Genomic DNA, 23,897 nt, shown 5'->3' with positions numbered 1-23,897 from the left:
GAGAAGGTTGCACATAACAGTAGGCAGCATGAAAGAACTGAAGGAGGACAAGCGTGCCTACACGTCTTAACTCCCATGGAGAAGAGAGCGCTGGCCATCATTGGAAGGGCCATCACTGAGGTCATGGCCACTGGTGGTGCTGGAGGTATCGATGATGAGGGTCTCTGCATACCTAATCCTCCTTCTTGCTTCCCACTTCTCCCTCATCCCACAATCTTTTCTGACTCACGTACTGCAGATGATGTAAGCACACACTTTTTACTTTCTTCTTTCCCCTCACAACTCAACCCATGAACCTTTGTCATTTCAGATACCAAAGAACTGGAACCTGCAAAATCAGAGGAGGCAGAGGAAGAAAAGAGTGATGTTGAAAGAACACGGTCACTCGATCTTACACTCGCAGTCACCAGCTCAGAGACTGACACTGAGCGTACTTTAGAGGCTAGGATAGAGGAGGGATCTGCACATGGTGAGACACCGGGCACAGATGCGCAGGAGCGCCAGGAAAGGATACCGCGGGTGCCAGTTCACCGGAGGGCGAGGTCGCACACCAGTTCTGCTGCAGAGAAGTCAGATGATGACCTCGATGGGCCAGGCTACAGAACAATCTGTAACCTCATGGCCGGCATATTCCTCACTCTACCATTACCAACAAGCCAGGGGATCAACCCTGGTTAAATGAGGAGTGTAGAAGAGCATGCCAGGGGCAGCACCAGGCGTACCTAAAAATGAGGTGCCAACCTGGTGAAGCTACAACTCAGGACTACGTGCATGCTAAACAGCAGAAGCAACATGCTATAGTCAGAGCTAAGTGATTCCACAACAACCAACGGATCAGATCAGAGCTCTGCAGTCCTGCCACATCCAGTCGTGAATGGTGGTGAACAATTAAACAACTAACGGTAGGAGGAGGCTCTGCAAACATCCTCATCCTCAATGATAGCGGAGTCCAGCACGTGAGTGCAATAGACAAGGCTGAAGCGTTTGCAACCACCTTCAGCCAGAAGTGCCGAGTGGATGATCCATCTCGGCCTCCTCCCGATATCCCCACCATCACAGAAGCCAGTCTTCAGCCAATTTGATTCACTCCACATGATATCAAGAAATGGCTGAGTGCACTAGGGGTTAAACGGCTTAATTTTGCCCCCTAAAGCTTTATTTAGAGCTGAGTCCACTGATCGTTGATTACTATTGACAGTTGGTTAATCCCTACAGGGAAACTTTATAGATCTGTTGAGTCTCAGTTGTTTGGTTTAAAAATGCATGGTGTCTCACCATTTATATAAATGCACATACAAGTCTCACTCCTCACATTTCGCTGATGATGCTGACAGCACTGCTTTAAAGCAGATTTGTTTCACCGCACTAGTTGACAGAACTGCAGATTACTCAGTTAATTACTTCCAATTAATTTTTTAAAAGCTACTTGCGTAGTTGAAGTTTAATGCAAAATCAGCATTCAGTCCAGTTCTCCTGCAGTTTTTCATGAGATGCTCCTTACCATGTGAGTATATGGGGGCTGTGGACTGGTTCAGAATAAGCTCGATCAATGAAACTTCCTTATTGATGAATAGGGACCAAACACGCGCTGTGAATAGAACACTCACAGTCACCACATCCTCAGTACCCGACCCTCCACAACATAACTCACAAGGCCCTATCTTACCACAGCCCCTTACTCAAAAAGAATTTAACATAAGTAAACAACATTTTGATTGGAAACAAAAAAACTATAGAGAGTTTGATTTTTCTGACTGAACGCAGCCTTTTATTTCAATTTGAATAAACTTTTTCTAATCATGACTTTACAAACTTCAGATATATGGCCGGTTACATTATTGAATTACAGTAGATCTCTGCTCCACACTGGATACGAGCCAAGGGTGACTTGGTGCAGATTTGTAATGTGGAATGTTGCCCTGCAGGGATATTCAGGAACTGGAACCCGTTCCTTACATAAAAAAGAAATTGCACAAATAGCTGTGATCAGTATGGTTTTCGTTATAATTAGTCAATGTTTTGATTTTAAAAGTTGTATTGTCAAAACTTTAGCCCAGCAGTGAAGAAACAGAGAGAGTGTGAAGGTTGGGTCAAGCTGTGAAAAAAATATTCAGGTTAGCTGAATCAGGGATACAGGTAGGCTGATTGATGAGTTGTTCAAAGTCATTCAGGATAGCAATGGACTCAGCATTAGTCCTGGCCTGATCAATCAAAGAAATGCAGAGCCCATTGGTAGTGGTGAACAATAAAGTCACCAAGAATGGTGGATTGCACCAGAGAGGAAGTTAAGAGTCGATGGATTTAATTTTGTGTTTGTTAAAAAGTTGAAATGTTCTAGAAGGTTATTAAGGTGGGAGAGTGATGGAGACAGTAGATGAATCTGGTGAGTCAAAGTAGATATAGTGTTAACCACAGGAGACTGAAGTCAGGTGATTCAAGGGAACTAAGGCAAGCAGCAGGGCTGTATGATCAGCACATACAAACACCTTCTTTAGATTGGAAGTTGGGAGTAGAAAATGTAAGAAGAAAATTGGAAGGAAGAAGAGTTCGAAAGAGGTGAAACAATAGATGGGGTTGGCATGACTAAAGAAAGAAAATGACAAATTTGAAGGGATGTAGAAGTGCAGGTTAAAGGGAGAAGAGGAATCAGCAGATGCAACAGGTATGATTTGGGGTGTCCCAGAGGCTGCAGTATGGTCAAAATCTTCAGGTTGTACTGCATCTTAGTTAAATTTATTCTAGGGGTTTGTTTGATTTTCTTGAACTAGAATGCTTGCATTGCCAAGGGAATCATACTAAAAATACAGTACAGCCTGAGTCTTATATTCATTTTAACAGCGTCCATCTTACCTGGTAAAGAAAAATCTTTAAATTTATATAGCATCTTATCACATCCTCATGACGTTTTTAAATGCTTCAAATCCAATGAATTTCTTTTGAAGAGCAGTCACTATTGTTATACCAGGTATGGTAGCATAGTGGTTATGTTACTGGACTAGTAATCCAGAGGCCTGGGCTAATAATCTGGAGACATGAGTTCAAATCCTGCCATGGCAGCTGGGGAATTTAAATTCAGTTAATTAAAATAAAATCTAGAATAAAAAGCTAGTATCAGCAATGGTGACCATGAAACTACCGGATTGTTGTAAAAACCTGTCTGGTTCACTAATGCCCCTTTAGGGAAGGAAACCTGCCGTCCTTACCCGGTCTGGCATATATGTGACTCCAGACCCACAGCAAGGTGGTTGATTCTTAACTGCCCTCTGAAATGGCCTAGCAAGACATTCAGTTGTACAATCCTACTACAAAAATCATCATAAGAATAAAACCGGATGGACCACTAGGCACCGGACACGACAAGGGAAAAGGCCAAAACCAAGCCCAGTTGACCCTGCAAAGTCCTCCTCACTAACATCTGGGGACTAGTCAAGCAGCAGCCTGACACAACCATACTCACAGAATCATACCTTTCGGCCAATGTCCCAGAATCCTCCATCACCATCCCTGGGTATGCCCTGTCCCACTGGCAGGACAGACCCATCAGATGTAGCGGCACATTGGTAAACAGTCAGGAGGGAGTAGCCCTGGGAGTCCTCAACATTGACTCCGGACCCATGAAGTCTCATGGCATCAGGTTAAACATGGGCAAGGAAACCTACCGCCCTCCCTCAGCTGATGAATCAGTACTCCTCCATGTTGAGCACTATTTGGAGGGTAGCAAGGACACAGAATGTACTCTGGATGGGGGACTTCGATGTCCATCACGAAGAGTGGCTCAGTAGCACCACTACTAACCGAGCTGGCCGCGACCTGAAGGACATAGCTGCCAGTTTGGGCCTACGGCAGTTGGTGAGAGAACCAACACGAGGAGAAAACCTACTTGGCCTCGTCCTCACCAATCTACCTGTCACAGATGCATCTGTGCATGACAGTATTTGTAGGAGTGACCACTGTACAGTCCTTGTGGACACGAAGTCCCATCTTCACACTGAGAACACCATCCATCGTATTGTGTGGCACTACCACCGTGCTAAATGGGATAGATTCAGAACAGGAGAAATCCAATCCAGCAAATTAGCGCCCCATCAGTCTACTCTCAATCATCAGGAAAGTGATGGAAGGTGTCGTCGACAGTGCTGTCAAGCAGCACTTACTTACCAATAACCTGCTCACCGATGCTCAGTTTGGGTTCCGCCAGGACCACTCGGCTTCAGATCTCATTACAGCCTTGGTCCAAACATGGACAAAAGAGATGAAGTCCAGAGATGAGGTGAGAGTGGCTACCCTTGACATCAAGGCAGCATTTGACCGAGTGTGGCATCAAGGAACCCTAGTAAAATTGAAGTCAATGGGAATCAGGGGGAAAACTCTCCAGTGGCTGTAGTCATACCTAGCACAAAGGAAGATGGTAGTGATTGTTGGAGGCCAATCACCTCAGCCCCAGGACATCGCTGGCAAGGCCAGTATTTATTGCCCATCCCTAATTGCCCTTGAGAAGGTGGTGGTGAGCCGCCTTCTTGAACCGCTGCAGTCCGTGTCCCACAGTGCTGTTAGGTAGGGAGTTCCAGGATTTTGACCCAGCGACGATGAAGGAACAGCGATATATTTTCAAGTCAGGATTGTGTGTGACTTGGAGGGGAACATGCAGATGGTGGTGCTCCCATGCGCCTGCTGTCTTTGTCCTAGGTGCTTAGGTGGTAGAGGTCGCAGTTTTGGGAGGTGCTGTCAAAGAAGCCTTGGCAAGTTGCTGCAGCGCATCTTGTAGATGGAGCACACTACAGCCACGGTGCGCCGGTGGTGGATGGGGTGCCAATAAAGTGGGCTGTTTTGTGCTGGATGGTCGAGCTTCTTGAGTGTTGTTGGAGCTACACTCATCCAGGCAAGTGGAGAGTATTCCATTGCACTCCAGATTTGTGACTTGTAGATGGTGGTAAGGCTTTGGGGAGTCAGGAGGTGACTCACTCGCCACAGAATACCCAGTCTCTGACCTGCTCTTGTAGCCACAGTATTTATATGGCTGGTCCAGTTAAGCTTCTGGTCAATGGTGACCCCCAGGATGTTGATGGTGGGGGATTCGGCAATGGTAATGCCCTTGAATGTCAAGGGGAGGTGATTAGACGCTCTCTTGTTGGAGATGGTCATTGCCTGGCACTTGTGTGGCGCGAATGTTACTTGCCACTTATTAACGCAAGCCCGGATGTTGTCCAGGTCTTGCTGCATGCGGGCACGGACTGCGTCATTATCTGAGGGGTTGCGAATGGAACTAGACACTGGACAATCATCAGTGAACATCCCCACTTATGACCTTATGATGGAGGAAAGGTCATTGATGAAGCAGCTAAAGATGGTTGGGCCTAGGACACTGCCCTGAGGAACTCCTGCAGCGATGTCCTGGGGCTGAGGTGATTGGCCTCCAACAATCACTACCATCTTCCTTTGTGCTAGGTATGACTACAGCCACTGGAGAGTTTTCCCCCTGATTCCCATTGACTTCAATTTTACTAGGGTTCCTTGATGCCACACTCGGTCAAATGCTGCCTTGATGTCAAGGGTAGCCACTCTCACCTCATCTCTGGACTTCATCTCTTTTGTCCATGTTTGGACCAAGGCTGTAATGAGATCTGAAGCCGAGTGGTCCTGGCGGAACCCAAACTGAGCATCGGTGAGCAGGTTATTGGTAAGTAAGTGCTGCTTGACAGCACTGTCGACGACACCTTCCATCACTTTCCTGATGATTGAGAGTAGACTGATGGGGCGCTAATTTGCTGGATTGGATTTCTCCTGTTCTGAATCTATCCCATTTAGCACGGTGGTAGTGCCACACAATACGATGGATGGTGTTCTCAGTGTGAAGATGGGACTTCGTGTCCACAAGGACTGTACAGTGGTCACTCCTACAAATACTGTCATGCACAGATGCATCTGTGACAGGTAGATTGGTGAGGACGAGGCCAAGTAGGTTTTCTCCTCGTGTTGGTTCTCTCACCAACTGCCGTAGGCCCAAACTGGCAGCTATGTCCTTCAGGTCGCGGCCAGCTCGGTTAGTAGTGGTGCTACTGAGCCACTCTTCGTGATGGACATCGAAGTCCCCCATCCAGAGTACATTCTGTGTCCTTGCTACCCTCCAAATAGTGCTCAACATGGAGGAGTACTGATTCATCAGCTGAGGGAGGGCGGTAGGTTTCCTTGCCCATGTTTAACACGAATGAATAAAAAAAAATAAAGCCAAGAGTCTTAGCCAGTTGCACACGACAAGATCCCACAAATAGTAAATTGGATGAATGACCAGTTATGGAAGCCAATGATACCAAACTTATAACAGCATAGCAAATTGCAGAGTAGCTTAATGGAATGTGCAGATCGGTGGTAGAAGGTCAATGCAGGGAAACATGAAATAATACATTTTGGGAAAAAGAACAGAGAAAGGAAGTACACTTTGAATGGTAGCATTCTTAAGATTGGAGGAACAGAGAAGTCTAGGAATGCAGATATATAGACCTTTAAAGGTGAGAGTGCAGATAGAAAATAATTTGCATTTATATACACTTTATCATATGCTCAGGACTTCCCAAAGTGTTTCATAATCAATAAATTAATTTTGAAGTGTAGTCACTGTTGTCACATAGGCAAACACTGCAGTTAATTTGCACACAGGAACATCCCACAGATAGCAAATGAAATGAATGACCAGTTATTCTGTTTTTAGTGGTGTTGTATATAAAGAGGAATGTTGGCGAGGACACAGCGAGCACTCCCTGTTCTACACCCGATAGTGCCATGGGATCACTTACATCAATGTTGTCCAATATGTTAGCCACATGTGGCTAATTGCATTTCTGATTATTAAATAAAAAGAGTAATAGACACCATTGTTAGGCATGTGATCTCAATACTCATGTTCACACAGCGTATGCTTGTGTACTTTAACCTTTTTGTATGTTTGTTGGTAAAATGGTAAGAAGAGGAGCAAAGTTTCCAAGTGTTTTTATTTCCTTGGTTACTGAATGGTGGTAGATATTTGTTCAGTAGACACGTGAACTACATTTAGCTGTGTTGTGTGGGAGTATGTAAGACATTTTCCACTAAAATTAGTACATGTGGCTAGTCAGCAATTTCTATTAGACAACATTGTTTTACATCCACCTGAGCAGGCAGAATGTAATGAAAGGAAGACAAATTCCCACCTCTTGCAATCTTTCAAATGCCGGCCAGAAATTGAAGATATTAACATCAAATGAGTAATTTAGATTTGAAGACTACTCCCAAGTAATCAAACTATTTAGGAATCCAGATAAGATCATATGCTGCCACTCACTATACAGGCACCTCTGACTTTCCCCAGCTAATTTTGTACCCTGAAATCAGGCGTAAGGCCAGGTTAAGATCTTCAGTTGGGGAAGGGAGGACTGAAGTGCTCTGCAATAGCAGTAAAATTTACTGCTTCATTGCTGCCGGAGTAAAACTGCATCTGCCAGAAGTGTACATCAGGAAACTGTAACATCAGCCCAGTCACCAAAAATTACAAGCTACAGACCTGGTTGACTCTCAACTGCCCTCTGAAGTGGCCTAGCAAACCACTCAGTTGTATCAGGGATGGTCAATAAATGCCAGCCCTGCCAGCGACAGCCAAATCCTGGGAACATTTTTAAAAATGCACAATTGCCCAATGTTCACTTCTACAGGAACAGTTCTACTCCCAAGTGGAAAAATTACCCTATATTGCCTGCATGCTTGTATATTTTGGCCTTTCTACTGTCTTCCCGTATACCTTTGATGCAAGGATTTATGATTGCAAAGCAAGTTGATGGCTAACGGTTTAAGTTTATTCCATTTCTACTTCCCCATTACTTTTCCCAAATGTTGATTCAATAACTAACTTCCACCACCCACCCCCACAAGTGCTTCTAATTAAACTACTGGTGTTTTCAATGGATGGCTTTGATGAAAATCAAGTGGGGCCCACACCAATCTGCAGTCACCAAGTGATTCCTCTTTAAAGCTTCCTCTAATTTTCTTTCATCTTTGTTAAAAAGAACTCCCTAGGAAGATTTCACTGCCACACGGGGAGAAAGATTGCAGCTATTGTATGAAACGAAATGCCCATTGTGCTGAACTATTCACAGCAGAATTAAGTGGTGTCAGGGCAGGTGCAGAACTACTTGAGACCAGCTCGGTGTCTCAGTGGGTGCCAATTTAAAGGAGGCACCACATGCAACACAGGGGAATGCCCAAAATCACCAGAGCCACCCCTGAGTGCTTTCCACAGTGATTTTACTACACCCATATGAACCAATGTTTCTTGTGAGCTTATATTTCTGGTCACTCTTGAGTCTGACGGGAACATCAGGCATTGCTGGTCTGTTGCTCTTTGACAACACTTGGGCGAGCACAGTCAGCCCGGGTATCCGGTGCCCTCCATCTCCTGGCAGCAAGGTCACCCTCACGGAGAGGGGAGCGTTCAGCATCCCAAAGGGCGAGGCTACGGACCGCCCCCCGGGGTGTAAGGCGCTCAGGCCCCGCAGCACGGAGTATAAATCGCGGCCCTTGATGCTCCCCAGGGGCCCATTAAGGTTCAGCCTCCAAGGCCCCGTCGCCTTGGCAGCGGCTCCGACAGGCTGGCGCGACGCAGGTTGCGCGCTGACATATTGTGCGTGTCCTGCTGCCTCCTCCGTGCGTGCCGACGCTCTCCTGCCACGCGTGCTGACGTTGCCGTGGAGCCGGGCGGATGGAGCCGTTTGCTGTACTTGCCCTCTCGCTGCTCCTCGGGGCGCTCATCTTCCTCATTTCGGCGGCGGTGACCGGGTCGCGAAGGACCCGACCGCAGGAAAGCAGCAGCAGTGACGGTAAGGAGTCAGCGCACAGGGGGAGCAGTGTGTTCCGGCACATCGGCGGCTGCGGCCTTGCCAGGCCCCGGCTGTTAGCGCTCCCTATAGGCTGGAGGACCGAGTGGGCGGGGTTCCGAAGCGGCTTCATTCATTACTTAGTAATTGCTAGGAGGGACAAACACCAAGGTCCATCTAGTTCACACCTTCTACCGCCCTGGTAGTCGCATGATACAGTGATAATGGAGTTGCTGACTAAGCATAGCAATCAATCGCTATCAATTAATCTACAACATACATGACTGGAGGAAACGCACAGCGGTGGAGAGCTTTGGGAACCTTAAGTCCACAGTCACCTGTTGGCCCCAAGCATGCTACACACTTATCATATGTCATGTCTCAAATTACTCATTTACTGTATCCCAAATTGTTTTTTCTGAAATGTAATTTGCATTTGAATGAATCAACACCATCTGCTTCTACCGTCTCCCTAGGGAGCCTGGTCCATAGATTGACCACTGAAATCTGGGCATAACCATACCATCCTAATTCCTCAGCACTATTTCTACCAATTAAGGTAGTAGAAGCAAAAGCATTGGTGTGGATATGTATATTCTTGCATATGGTGTACACATTGTGTTCACTAGCTGTATTTCCTCTGTCACAATTTTGTGATGCTTTTTATGTCAACGTTTAACTGCTTATGTAGAATCATAGAATTATTATGACACAGAAGGCGGCCATTTGGCTCATCGAGCCTGCACTGGTTCTCTGCAAGAGCAATTCAGCTAGTCCCACCCCCTGCTCTTTCCCCATAGCCCTGCAAATTTTTCTCCTTCAAGTACCTATCTGATTCCTTTTTGAAAGCCACAATTGACCCTGCTTCCACCACCCTTTCAGGCAGTGCATTCCAGATTCTAACCACTGCGTTTTTAAAAAAAAACGTTTTTCCTCACCTTAAACCTGTGTCCTCTGGTTCGTGATCCTTCCACCAGTTGGAACAGCTTTTCTTTATTTACTATGTCTAGACCCTTCATGATTTTGAACACCTCGATCAAATCTCCTCTCAACCTTAGAATAAAAAATTATTTCTTAACAGCTGTCTGTTATGATGTGGTTGCAGGCTTTGTCTTTTTAGAAGTTGCAGCAACACGTCTGGAGCAATTAAGAACCACAGGCGTTAACTGTTACAGCATTACTCACCAAGATTGTATATGATATACACTACCAGTTGCAGTTAAATCTAGTATCTCGCAATACTAAGTAGAGGGAGTGGGCTTTAGCTACATTGGCAGCGTTCCTATCCTTTGGTAGCACCAGAGGATGGTCCTAAAGTTTTGACGCACTGTAATGGGGCTGCTAGGGATTCCAGCACATGAGGGATGCTTTGGTCTAACATCACTGTGGAATGGGAACCTGATGCTTGGTGGAATATTGTATTTGGCGCGCTGGTCGTTTGCTGGTGTCTGTCAGCTGTGAGTAGTTGGAGAGGGCATAAGCCTGATAGCACTGGATGGGGTTGAGAACAACCCAGGTCTAACAGCACTGGTTTATGACTGTACAGAACCCTTAAAAAGACACTAAATTTGGTGTTTTGCAATTGGTACCTGGAAGAGTGTATCCGTCTCTTGTCTGCCTTTCTGTGTGTGTCCCTCTCTCTTTCTTTCTGTGTCTCTTGCTCTGTGTCTGTCTCTTACAGGTGTTAGTAATTTGAATCTTTACATTTTCTTTCGATCAGCAAAACCCTGATGATATTAGGATTTGTTTGCTTTCAAAATTCAATTCTCATTTTTTAAAAAAAGGATGAGGAAAGACACTCTGCCTGTTTGTATATGTCCCTCTGCTTAATACACTTTCCAAAGTTTAGAGTATTTATAATAGGAAACCAACAAAAACTGAAACAAGTGTCTAATCAGTACATTTATTTCTCTTTCTCCCTCATGCATACACCCGTCAATCTCTTTCTTTTTTTAAAAAAAACCACACAAAATAAATGTTACCTCCAGTAGAGTTTTTGAAAGTGGTCCTTTAGCTCTTCAAATAATTTGGAAAAACAACCAATTGGATTTTATTACAGATTGAGAGAGAAGCTTAACATCAGTTGGCTGGCTTAAATGCTACTGATGCACCTAGGGAAATTCTGCACATTTCATATGCCCAGACAGTAGGATGTCTCTGTCAGCTAACAGTGCCACTGCTGTAAGCAAAAAATTAAACTCCAAGCCCAGGCTTTTGGGAAATGCTAAGGCCCTTGGGATTGATCCTGATACCCTCCTCTTTATGGCTTAGTACCAATAGAGTACTAGAAAGCCAATTGATTGACAGGCTTATCATGTGTTAAAGCGATGTTATATCATCACCATAAATAACATTATAGAGATTGTGGTGTTAGGCAAGGTTTTATTGGTCTTTGTGTTGTTTTTTTTTCTGTAGCAATCCCGCTCTGGTATTTAAACTGTTCACAGACTGGGTCAAAGTCATTTGCGGGTGTAATATCCTTGTCTATGCTCGCTTCTGTAGCTGCTGCCTATGCCCCTCTCCCTATCTGCTGTCCATGTTCTCCCATCAGAAGATAAGTGGCATGTTTGGCTGAGCACTTTGGTTATAGATAGATAGATATTTAATTGAATTAGTATAAAATGGATGTGAACTGAAGCTACCTGTTGTTTTATTCAGAGGACAATAAAGTCAGTAATGGTGTGAGCGAGAGGAACACAGCATCGAAGAAGCAAAAGCTGCAGCGTTCACGTAAAGAAAAATTGCAGCAACACGTGTTCACCCACCCAGTGCTGGCCACTGCACTGAAGGTAAGGAACTGCTAAGTTATGCAGCAGATCTGTCATGACACTACAAGCTTCAGCGACTGTGTTAGTAACGAGTACAGTGTGATACCTGAGTTGGGGGAAATGAGGTGAAATCTGAGTAGTAATATAAGATCACAATCTGTGTCGTTCAACAACAACTTGCATTTATGTGGTGTCTTTAACGTAGAAAAACATCCCAAGGTGCATTGCAGGAGTAATCAAAAAGACAATTCAGACATTAATCCTGGACTCCTCCAGCTTTAGGACTGCGAACACTGTGTGACAGCCAGTACGGTGTAGGACACTTTGTTCATGCAGCTGTTGTACATCTTGGTTCAAAGAATTAACTCCACCTTGTCAATTGGGTGTGTTGCTTGTCCTATTCTCCAACACCTTTGAATGGAAATTGTCATAGCCTGGACTTTTGTTTACCTTTCCATCTGTACCCTGCATTCATTGATGTAGTGTGTTGCAGCCCCTGGTGCACTGTAGCATATAAGTACCAACGTACAGCTATGCAGACCTCTCACCCCAGCAGGGAGGAGATCCATGTGTCCCTTATTCTAGCAGACCCGCAGTGTAAGTAAACAGCTCTTGCAGGTTCAATAGCAGTTGTTGTTTCAATCTTGTATCTAATCTATGTGAGTGTGTCTACCCGAGAGCTCCTTGCAGACGAGCCCATCACTGGGGCGCGTCTACTGACTCTCTGACACAACTTTGGTGAAGCTGTGGAAAAAGAACAAAATAAGATGTCCCGCTATAAGCTTGGAATAATTTTTTTGCACATGGACGGTAGATTGTTCCTCACAAGTTTCTTTGTCTGGTTGCTGATGGCCTCTGATCCTGTGAGTTCCTCCCCTTGTAGTCACTGATGGGTGCCAGCCCAGTGAGGTTGTTCCCATTCAGACACTGCCAAGCATTGGCCACATGTAATTCCTTCCTGTCTGGTCGCTAGTAAGTGCTGGATGTGTGCATTCTTCCCTTTCTGGTCATTGATGGGTGCTTGCTCTTTGAGATCTGCCCCACCTGGTCACTGGGCACATGTGAGTATCTTTCTGTTCATCACCAATGAACACTGGCCTGTGTAATTCCTCCTTCACTAATAGGTGCTGGCCCATGAGTTCCTCCCTGTATTGTCGCTGATGACTGCTTTCTTGTGGGCCAGTACTTGCCACTGATAGTAAACGAGGAACTCTATGAACCAGTACCTGTTGGTGATGATGCTGGAGGTATCATTTGTGGGTCAGTATGTTTCAGTTCAGGATGAACCTCGTGGGCCAGTACTTGTTGGTGATGATGCTAGATGTACTCTGTGCGCCAGTACCTGTTGGTGATAGCACAGGAAGAACTCTATTGTGGTACTGGTCATGTATTTTTAACCTCAGCAGGATTGTTGCACATTCGGGTCTGCCGTAAGTACCTCCTTGGTGTCGGTCGCAACCGTAAGCAGTCTGAATACCTTACTTTTATGGGAGTTGACTCACTTTCTTTTTCTTTTTCTTTCTCTTTCTTTCTCTTTCCTCTTCCTCTTCCTTCCCCACCCCCCCCCCCCCCCACCCCACAACATCTATTTGCATGATAGTGTAACCCAGGGGGTGATAATAGTAGCACCTTGTGATCTGGACAAAAGAGCTGAATTCCAGAGGTGAGAGTGACTGCCCATGACATCAAGGCAGCATTTGACCGAGTGTGTCAACAGGAGCCCTAGTAAAATTGAAGTCAATGGAGAGTTTTCCCCCTGATTCCCAGTGGGTGCTGTCATACCTAGCACAAAGGAAGATGGTAGTGGTTGTTGGAGGCCAATCGCCTCAGCCCCAGCACATCGCTGCAGGAGTTCCTCAGGGCAGTGTCCTAGGCCCAACCATCTTTAGCTGCTTCATCAATGACCTTCCCTCCATCATAAGGTCAGAAGTGGGGCTGTTCGCTGATGTTTGCACAGTGTTCAGTTCCATTCGCAACCCCTCAGATAATGAAGCAGTCTGTGCCTGCATGCAGCAAGACCTGGACAACATCCAGGCTTGGGCTGGTAAGTGGCAAGTAACATTTGTGCCAGGCAATGACCATCTCCAACAAGAGAGAGTCTAACCCCCTCCCCTTGACATTCAATGGCATTACCGTTGCCAAATCCTCCACCATCAACATCCTGGGGGTCACCATTGACCAGAAACTTAACTGGACCAGCCATATAAATACTGTGGCTACAAGAACAAGTCAGAGGCTGGGTATTCTGCGGCGAGTGACTCACCTCCTGACTCCCCAAAGCCTTTCCACCATCTACAAGGCCACAAGTCAGAAGTGTGATGGAATACTCTCCACTTGCCTGGATGAGTGCAGCTCCAACAACACTCGAGAAGCTCGACGCCATCCAAGACAAAACAGCCCGCTTGATTGGCACCCCATCCACCATCTTAAACAGTCCACCACTGGCGCACCTTGGCTGCAGTGTGTACCATCTACAAGAAGCACTGCAGCAACTCGCCAAGGCTTCTTCACAGCACCTCCTAAACCTGCGACCTCTACCACCTAGAAGGACAAGGGCAGCAGGCGCATGCGAACACCATCACCGTGTCACACACCATCCTGACTTGGAAATATATTGCAGTTCCTTCATCGTTGCTGGGTCAAAATCCTGGAACTCCCTATCTAACAGCACAGTGGGAGAACCTTCACCACACGGACTGCAGAGGTTCAAGAAGGTGGCTCACCACCACCTTCTCGGGCAATTAGGAATAGACAATAAATGCTGGCCTTGCCAGTGACTACCATATCCCATGAATGAATAAATGTTTTAAAAAAAGAAAAAAATGTGTCTTTTGCATATGTACTTCAAATTATCCAAAGGTGAATCAAATGAACACTCCGTGATATAAAAAAATTAGTTGCTTTATTTCTCAGTAAGATGAACATGCAGAACAGCAGTTAATTCAATCCGTATGGCTTATCTTAGTGTAATAATACAAAATAAAGAGCATGCTATAATACCCACATCAGTGGGTTATCCTACTTGACTCAAACAAGATAGCTTCTAACTATTTTTCAACATTCCTAACCTCAGCAAAAGCTCTCTTTAACAATCCTGACCCTGCCTTCATAGCCTTTCTAGTTTGAGAACCTGACTGCATGTGTCTATTTCTGTGCTTTATCTCTTCCTGCTCACAATTAGATCTGCTAAATGCCTGGCACCAGCGACTCTCCAACACATTGGGTGTGAGGTGTTTATTGATTAGTGAGAAAACCAGTTAATTGCTTATCATAGTAGGTACAACACAGGAGGAGGCCATTTGGCCCATTGTGCCTGTGCCGGCTCTTTGAAAGAGCTATCCAATTAGTCCCATAGCCCTGTAAATTTTTTTCCCTTCAAGTGTTTACCCAATTCCCTTTTGAAAGTTACTATTGAATCTGCTTCCACTACCCTTTAAGGCAGTGCATTCCAGATCATTACAACTCTCGCTACGTAAAATAATGTTTCCTCTTTTCGCCTCTGGCTCTTTTGCTGATTCACATTTCTTTATTGTTTACAATCTAGGAGGAAACAACATCAAAGCTAGTTTATTAGCAACTTAACTACCTGTTATCTCATACCTGTTTTTAAAATTTGCATGAATACACTATGCCTTTAAATCAGATTTAAAGTAACACCTTTTCCAAATGTAAAAATTGTCATAAGATCCTGAAATGTGCCAAGAACCCTTAAAGTCAGTGTAAATGAGACACGTCTTATCAGTGACCGAAAAAGAGCTTTGATTGAATTGTGATTTTATTTTAAAGGGTCACAGTGGGAATATCAGCTGCCTGGATTTCAGTAGCAATGGGAAGTACCTGGCTTCCTGTGCTGATGACCGCACAGTGCGAATTTGGAGTACAAAAGACTTTCTCGAGCGAGACCATCGTTGTGTGCGAGCCAATGTTGAGCTTGATCATGCCACACATGTGTGCTTCAGCCCTGACTCCAGGTAAAATGTGATAGATTTAAACATGTTGATGAGTCGTTAGGATTTCAGTCTTTGGCCCTTGTTTATTTTTGGATACCCCATTTGGCTTGGCTTTTAGCACTGACTTAACATTTGTATGTTACTGGAAAAAATGTATTTCTGCTGTGCCAGATACATCATTAAGAATGCCACTTGCCAGTTAGCTGGGCCTGAGTTACTTTGCAAATTCAGTGAGCCTGAAAAAAAGCAATTTACCAGCTTGCAGGCAACTGTGTGTGCTAACAGCTCCAGCCAGCTCTGATCCTTCACTGTGTCTGATTCTTATTGTTTTGTGCCACTCCCACATCTTGGTCCTGTGGCATTTGAAATACCAGCAGTGTGTTCATTTAATTTTCTTTTTAATTCTGAAACTACAGAGCCTTCATCACATGGCTGGCGAATGAAGAAACGATCCGTGTTTTTAAAATGATCAAAAAGGATGAAGGTTCGTTCACGTTCAGCGCTGCGCCTGAAGACTTCCCGAAGAAGCATAAAGCTCCCATTGTGAACATTGGAATTGCAGAAACAGGTGCGGCTCACTGCCTCTGGTCAGGGTTCACCCAGTGTTGGTGGTTCGTTTCTCTGGGCTGGGGATTTATCCAGCATCTGATTCACTCCTTCTGGTTGGGTGGATTGACCCAGCGAACAGTACTGTTCACTTCCTTTGGTTGGGAGAATTCGCCTTCTAGTGCAAAAGCCAGTCTGTCTTTTTGGTGTCCATAGTTCTGCTTTATTCCTGACTCTTTAGTCAGAAGAGATCAAAAGCTCTCCCAACACAGTGGGTATGAGGTGTTTATCAGTTACGGAGACAAGCTACTGAATTGTTTATTATTTGCAGTCTGTGAAAGCAGCAAAGATAATTCGTTAACACTTTATCTACCAACTGTCTCCAAATCCCTTTTTTTTTTAACTTGCATGCATTAAACCTTTTTAAGCGTAACGTTTAAAGTAAAAGTTTTTCCCCAAATCCTTTCTGTGTAAAAATGGTCAAAAGATCCTTAACAGTGACCTGGGATGACTTGCCAATGCTTCCCCCCACTCAGTGCATAGAGAGGTATTGTCAGTGCCTTCTGGTGATATGGCTGAAATAATAGAATTACTACATTTGGCAATTGTAGATGCAAAGCTGTGCAATGTGTGGACACTCAGCCTTTGCACCACTACTGTGTTTACAGTGTGAGTATGTGTCAGAGCTGCAGTGTGATTTGTCCTTTTCTGCAGTGGGGCTGTCAACTATAAATACTGGTGGGGGCTGCCTATACAGAGCAAAGTGTAATAACTATGTGTCTATTTTAATCTTAATCCTAGGAAAGTTCATTATGTCTGCATCCAGTGACACTACCATCCTGATCTGGGACCTGAAAGGAGAGGTTCTGGCTACAATTAACACTAACCAGATGAACAATGCATTCGCCACGGTGTCTCCTTGCGGAAGGTCGGTGTCATTCACATTTGCTTATTTTGGTATTGAATGACCAAAGCCCAACAGTAATGCTATACGCAGTGGGTGCAGTAGGAGAGGGAAGGTCAAAGCAGAAAGCTCTATTGGGTCTGACCAGATAGCATTTGCAGCCAGTGTTCCTGGCAGTATTTGGGCTGTGGCTTCGCATTGTAGCAGACCTTCACTGCTGTAAGGAAAGATTGTGGAGAAATTAGATTTTAAACACAATTTTCCATGGCTCATTTCCTTTTTTGCAGGTTTGTGGCCTCATGTGGCTTTACACCAGATGTAAAAGTTTGGGAAGTGTGTTTTACCAAATCTGGCGAGTTCCGGGAGGTGACAAGAGCCTTTGACCTAAAGGGACATTCTGCTGGTGTTTACTCGTTCGCTTTCTCCAACGACTCCAGAAGGTGAGATCTCTTTGTAAGATGAGCATTGGATATCTGAATAGCATGCGCTGTTTAACTGCAAATCAGCACCCCATCTACCACCAACCTCCCACTCCCCACCTCAGATTTCAGTGTTTCATTTGTACAAGAACTCAAGAATAGCTTTCAAACAATTGTCACAGCAAGAGTTAATGGTACATGGACCAGGAGAGCCAGAGTTCACAGAGAAACAAGATCAGATTTTTAATGTAACATTTTTGATAAACATACAAAAATGGCGGACAGGTAACGACCCAGCTCATCTATCGAGCTAGTTTCATATTGTCATGTTGCAGTTGAGCATTAAAACCCCCATCGCTTCCCACCCACCAGGCCAATCCAGAGAAAAGCCTTAGGCCATTTCAGGGAAAAATTCTGGGAAATTCCTCTCCAACCCCCTGAAGGCGATCAAAACAAATTCCATGCGATACATCGGCCAATGTCCCACCTATCTTTTGTAAACTGCAATATTGGCCATAAGTTAGAAACTTGTCCAGCTATCCATTGCAGCAAATCCATTCTCTATACACGAGCTGGCAACTTGTTCCATAGATCAGTGATCCACTGTGAATACAACATCTTTCTGACACCTAACCTAGATCTTTACTTATGTAACTGAAATGCGTTTCTGCTGGTCCACCCTAACCTATCTAACTCAAATAGTTTATCCAAATGGATAGACTCCAATCCCTTCCATTATTCAAATCTCCTTGCCATCTATGCTTTTCTAAAGTAAAAAGACCCAACTCTCTAAGCCTTTGTGCTAATGAAGGGCCCTTCTGTGAGCCTTTTCCAGGGCCTTAAAACTGGACACAACAGTTTAGATGAGGCCTAACAAAGGTCATGTACAAGGACAGGATAGGGCTTTTCCTTTTGCATCAGACCTTCCTGGTAATATATCTAGTACTTTATTTGCGTTTGCTATTTGTAAGCTTTAGGAGATTCACATTCTATAATAACTAGGTTCCTTTCTCGCTCCCCAGTCTTAAACTCTGAACGGTCTATAGTGTACTTTTGCTCAGTGTTGGTTCTACCCACATGCATAATACTACATTTATCTGTGTTAAATTACATCTGCCAGACTTGGGCCCATTCCCCCATTGCACCTGGATCTGATTCTAATTGTTTTTTCTCATCTAAGATCATAACACTCACACTGTTGTTTGCATCATCTGCAAACTTGTGGATAGTTCCCCCAATGCCTTTGTCCAAATCATTAATAAAGATGGCAAAGAGCAATGGTCCCAACACCGATTCCTGTGGGACTCCACTAATAACCAGTCCCCACACAGAACCACTGTCATTAATAACAACCTGCTGTCTACGAGAATGCAACCAATTTTTTTAAATCCACCCCAAGATCTGCCTGCTAATCCTACGTGACTGCATCTTATTTAGTAGCATATTGTGTGGCACCTTATCAAAAGCTTTTTGAAAATCTGGTTTATACCATGTCAACCGGGCTACCTACATCCACCAACCTAATAACTTCCTCAAAACAATTCCACCAGCTTGTAAGACATGGCCTTTTCCAGAAGCCATGTTGAGAGCCTTTAATAATCGTTTCTGTCGCAGTGTTCACACATCATCTGTAATGATTCCTTTTAGCAACTTTCCTACAACCGAAGTCAAGCTAATGGTTCTATAATTTCCTGGTTCTACCTTGTTGCCCTTTTTGAATATTGGCACCATACTTGAATATTGATTTGGGGCCCAAACAAACTGTTATCTAATTCCTGAGCAGATGTCTGTTGAAACAGTCTAAGTTGATGTCCCAAGGCTTTGGTTCTGCTCTTTTCACTTTGGATAAGAGAATCAGTAATCACAAAAAACTAAACCCTGTGAGTGGAAGGATGTTTTCTCGGAAAATGTAACTTTTTTTTTGGTACCAGATGATTATCTTTCTTTTAGTTTGTACATTGTGTAATGTCATGGTAGTCATTAATCTATGTATATTAGTACATTGGATAGTTAGTGTATTTAATTGACTACTTCTTGCAATTAGTTATAGAGCATGATTGGCAAAGTCCTGTGAGCAGTTCACCTGCCTTCAGATAGGTTTTGGTGCTTGAATAAATGAAAGCTAAATGAGGGAGAGGTAGTACATTTTTAACTGATGAGTTGGAATTGAGTTATTAACTGGTTGGGGTAAATCATTGGCTTGTGGGCTGGGAATGATTTACTAACTGAAATTATTAATGATTGGTTGGGAGTTGTTGAAGTTACAGATTCTAAATTCCAGTGGGTTGTGTTTTTTTTTATTCAAAATTCAGAGGTCTGAGTAATTAATGAGAAATTCACTCATTTATCAAATTTGTTTCCTGGACAGAATGGCAACTGTCTCTAAAGATGGCACCTGGAAGCTGTGGGACACCGATGTTGAGTACAAGCAGCAGCAGGACCCCTACTTGCTGTTCACGATGAAGTGCGATGCCTCTGATTGCTGCCGAATCGCTCTTTCTCCTGATGCCAGGGTGGTAGCTATCTCTAGTGGCTCCAACATCACAGTGCACAGCGCCAAGACGGGCAGGCAGGAGGAAGAGTTTTTAAACGTGCACGGGGAGGAGATTGCTGGCTTGGCCTTTGACATCAACAGTAGGTTTTTAGTTTCGTGTGGTGACCGTGCAATCCGGGTCTTCCACAATGTGGTGGGCTACCGTGCGGTTATTGAAGAGATGGAAGGCAGGCTAAAGAAGGCAACAACTGATGCAATGCGAGAGAGATTGCAGCAGCAGATCGATGTTGCTCAGAGCGCCTTAGAGGCGGTGTATACCAAGAAAGAATAAAACTGCGGCAAACTAGAGTTGCCTTCGGTTCCTGTGTGTTTCTGGGTCTCTAGGCTCGGAGGAATGTTTGTGACTTCACTTTAACTCTACGTTGTTTTGTACTCAAAATGGATACTGTCAGCAGCAGCAATATCCTTTGCCATTAGGTTCCAGCCATCAGTAAAAGTCATTCTCAAGAACCAATGGAATTGATGCCCAGGACTGAATTTGAATCTGTTTGGTTGAAGCAGAATTTCTGTAAATGAGAAAATACAAATTTTCAATCTTTGTACCTGGAGCCGGTTCTCATTTTGTGTTCTGTTCCACTATAGCAACAGTCAGCGTAGTAGATTGGCAGTGTATTGAGCTTAGAAAATGGGAATCCTTTGAGGACTGTTGAATGTTTGATTACAGATTTCAATACTGTGCAATGAAGTGATGCAGTTTCAGAATGTTGTGCCTGGAATCAGAGGCACTAGTTAGTGTAGAGTTGTGTGGAAACCTTCAGCAAACTTCTCTTACTGGGAGTTTGAGTGTCAATGTTTTCAACTATTTGTGATTTTTATATAAGCATCAAAACCCGCAGGCGATCTCCATCTGGCCAATGAATGTGAGTGCTGTCAAAAACCTGATGAAATCACTTTGCTTAATATCTCAAATCATTTTTTACAGTTTTCCCTTTCTATCCCAGCCCTCCCTGAACTTGTCACAATAGGGGGGATAAAGGTGAAAACAGATCCTTTGTCGGCCTGGATCCCAGCTCGCGCCCTTGACGTGGATCCCAGCTCGCGCCTTCGGCCGAGAAACATCACTCTACCCTACTTGTGTATGGTTAGTGGTGGTGGTTGGGGGAATGTTGTCACCTATCTGCGGGGGCGTACATACCTACGTGTGGGAGGGGAGATGGGGCGGGGCGGAAGTTTTTAGCCCCTTCCTGTGGTCGAGGAGAGTGTGGGATCTGCTTGTCCTATAAAAATCCGATTTGTTCATTAAACAGTTTAGAATGGGTAAATGTGGACTTTCCTTGAATCAGCATTATGACACATGTAATTTGAGCTAGATGAGACAGACAGTTTATTGCTGTTTATTTCCCAGTGTTTTTTGGTCTTCACATTGAACCCTTGTTTTTTTTGTGCTTCATCAGCTAAGTGCTAATCAATCCTGAAGGCAGGCAGTGCTGGGCTAAGGCTATCCTCTGCTTTGGAGTCTCAAATGGGGTAAAGATTATCTGTAAAATTTAGAAAACAGTCCAGTTGCTAAATGAGGTGATACTGTTTCCTGACCTCCTATTAAATGTAACCATGGCAACCATTTCAAACTATGTGCCCATTTAAAGGTGCAACCTGTACTAACCCCTTAAAATTGGACTTTGCACATTTAGTGTGAAATTTAAAAATTGTTAGGAACAATTAGATTAAGACTATGGCCACAAATTATACAACATACTGCCATTAAGAAATAGATGGATTTGCTCATTTAACTGTGAGTGGATTTTTGATTACCCAATGTAAAGCAAAATCAGGGATTTTAGTATTAAAGATGAATGGGTAATGCATCACTTGGTTTGCTACATTGAGATATCAGTCCTGTGAAACTGGAACCAACAGCTAATTTAGAGTACACTTTGTGGATGTTAATTATTGTGTTTCCCTTATGTTAGCTGTGGCTCAGTTGATAGCACTTTTGTCACTGAGTCATAAGGTTGTAGGTTCAAGTCCCACTCCAGCGACTTGAGCACAAAATCTAGGCTGACACTTAAATTTTGTGTAGCATTGAGCGAGTGCTGCACTGTCAGAGGTGCCGTCTTTTGGATAAGATGTTAAACCGAGGCTCTGACTGCCTTCTCAGGTGGACTTAAAAGATCCCACAGCACTATTCGAAGAAGAGCAGGGGCGTTCTCCTGGTGGACTTCCCAACGTTTACCCCTCAACCAACACCTAAAACAGATGATCATGTCATTTATTTCATTGCTGTTAGTGGGACCTTGCTGTGTGCAAATTGGTTTCCTACATTATAAGAGTGACTGCACTTCAGTAGTAGTACTTCATTGGCTATAAATTGCTTTAGGATGTCCTGAGGTCATGAAAGGCACTATATAAATGCAAGTCTTTTTCTTTTTCTGAGGACAAGTGCAGAATCCTCTCCAACCTCACGTGTTGTTCACGGTCGACTAATATGTGAATTGCTTTAATGCTGTAATCTCCTCAACTCATCCTCAGCTTCATTCAGTGCATCTAACTGCATTTCGAGCATCCCCTCTTTTTTAACCCACTATCCCGCTTAGTGAATTATTCCAAAAGTTCATCATTCTTTGAGTAAACAAGTTTTTCTAGGTATCTATTCTAAGTTTGCTTTTCAATAATTTCCATTTATTTCCTCTGGTTCTACTTTCGTGACTTATTTTGAAATAATATTTTGGATTTACTTCAGACCATTTAATATTTTATATACCTCTTCCTTGAATACCTTTATTCTAGATTCTTGACTTTCTCCAATGTTTCCTTATAAGCTTATCCCTTTAGACTTGGGATTAGTATTAAAGCTTTCTCACCCCATGCAGTGCCCCTGTTTTTTACTAGTTTGCTGACCAGAATTGACTACAGTGCTCCAAATGTATATGTTCAGTGCACTGTAATGTTTTAGCATAACCTCTAGATTTGTATTCTAAAGTGCACTGTAAAGCTTTCATTTTAGTATTTTGAAGCCCTTGTATCACAAATGTTGTAATTGAATCAGGCTTTATCAGACCAAGGACAGTCTTCCTGCAACAATGGCCATTATTTGGGTGTACAGCAGATGGAAACCCAGAGGAACAATGTACATTGTCTCAGAATACAAAGCTTTTTCCTAGCAGCAGCTGTGATCATCTATGTTGCAATTAATGAGCATCCAATGCAACCATCTTCATCAGCCTTCTGCTTGACCAGAATCTACAGTATGCCTGCTCGAGTGAGCAGATTGGATTGTAGTGGGGGCCAGAAGTCAGTCCCAGCCCAATTTTATGTATTTTTTTTTTTAAAAGTAGGTCTTCTGGACACCAGCCTTCACGGATCTCGGCATGTTTATTTTTGGGTTGCAGCCAGCTGCGATAAGACCCAGATCTGTGCCAGCAATGCACAGATTCATTAGCCTAGCATCAGTAACAGGTAAAATAATGGAATTGATTGTAAGGGGTAGGCTGGAGCAGGACCTGTATAGCAAAAATGTAGAGAAATAGTCATGAATGTAGAATGGTGTTGCAGTAAATGGTGGCACACTTGTAATATAGTTTATTTAGACTTTCGGGAATGTTTGGACAAACTTCCATATGGAAAGATTTTGAATTAAATTAAGATCCATGGGATGTCAAACTATATAAAATGGTATAGATAATAATTCAGGTGATACTTCAAAGTAAGAAAGAACTTGCATTTATCATATAGCACCTTTCTCGACCTAGGATATCCCAAAGCGCTTTACTGCCGGTGAAGTACTTTTGAAGTGTTCCACTGTAGAGAAATGCTGCAGCTAATTTGCGCACAGCAAGATCCCACAAACAGCAGTGAGATAAATGAGTAGATAATCTGTTCTAGGTGTTGGTTGAGGGATAAATATTGACCGGACACTAGGAGAACTCTCCTGCTCTTCAACAGTACCACTGAGCGGGCAGAGTGGGTTTCGGTTTAA

General features: G+C 43.9%; 1 protein-coding gene across 1 annotated transcript; it reads left to right on the top strand.

Moving 5' to 3' along the window:
• The first annotated feature begins 8,668 nt into the window (after positions 1-8,668).
• On the top strand, positions 8,669-20,529 carry tbl2 (transducin beta like 2). Its single transcript, XM_068008131.1, has 7 exons — positions 8,669-8,843; positions 11,499-11,629; positions 15,395-15,579; positions 15,975-16,126; positions 16,906-17,032; positions 17,296-17,448; positions 19,796-20,529. The coding sequence occupies exons 1-7, from the start codon at positions 8,726-8,728 to the stop codon at positions 20,250-20,252; spliced, it is 1,323 nt and encodes a 440-aa protein (XP_067864232.1). The 5' UTR covers positions 8,669-8,725; the 3' UTR covers positions 20,253-20,529.
• Positions 20,530-23,897: the final 3,368 nt, after the last annotated feature.

Source organism: Heptranchias perlo, chromosome 28 (assembly GCF_035084215.1).
Source record: "Heptranchias perlo isolate sHepPer1 chromosome 28, sHepPer1.hap1, whole genome shotgun sequence".
NCBI classification, from domain to species: Eukaryota; Metazoa; Chordata; class Chondrichthyes; order Hexanchiformes; family Hexanchidae; genus Heptranchias; species Heptranchias perlo.
This window is presented reverse-complemented; position numbering and strand designations above follow the sequence as displayed.

Bases quoted from the DNA above. Each gene is read 5' to 3' on its own strand.
- tbl2 (XM_068008131.1), top strand. From the start codon at position 8,726: ATGGAGCCGTTTGCTGTACTTGCCCTCTCGCTGCTCCTCGGGGCGCTC. The intron at 11,630-15,394 runs GTAAGGAACTGC...TTTATTTTAAAG, and splicing joins TGCTGGCCACTGCACTGAAG to GGTCACAGTGGGAATATCAG. The intron at 16,127-16,905 runs GTGCGGCTCACT...TCTTAATCCTAG, and splicing joins CATTGGAATTGCAGAAACAG to GAAAGTTCATTATGTCTGCA.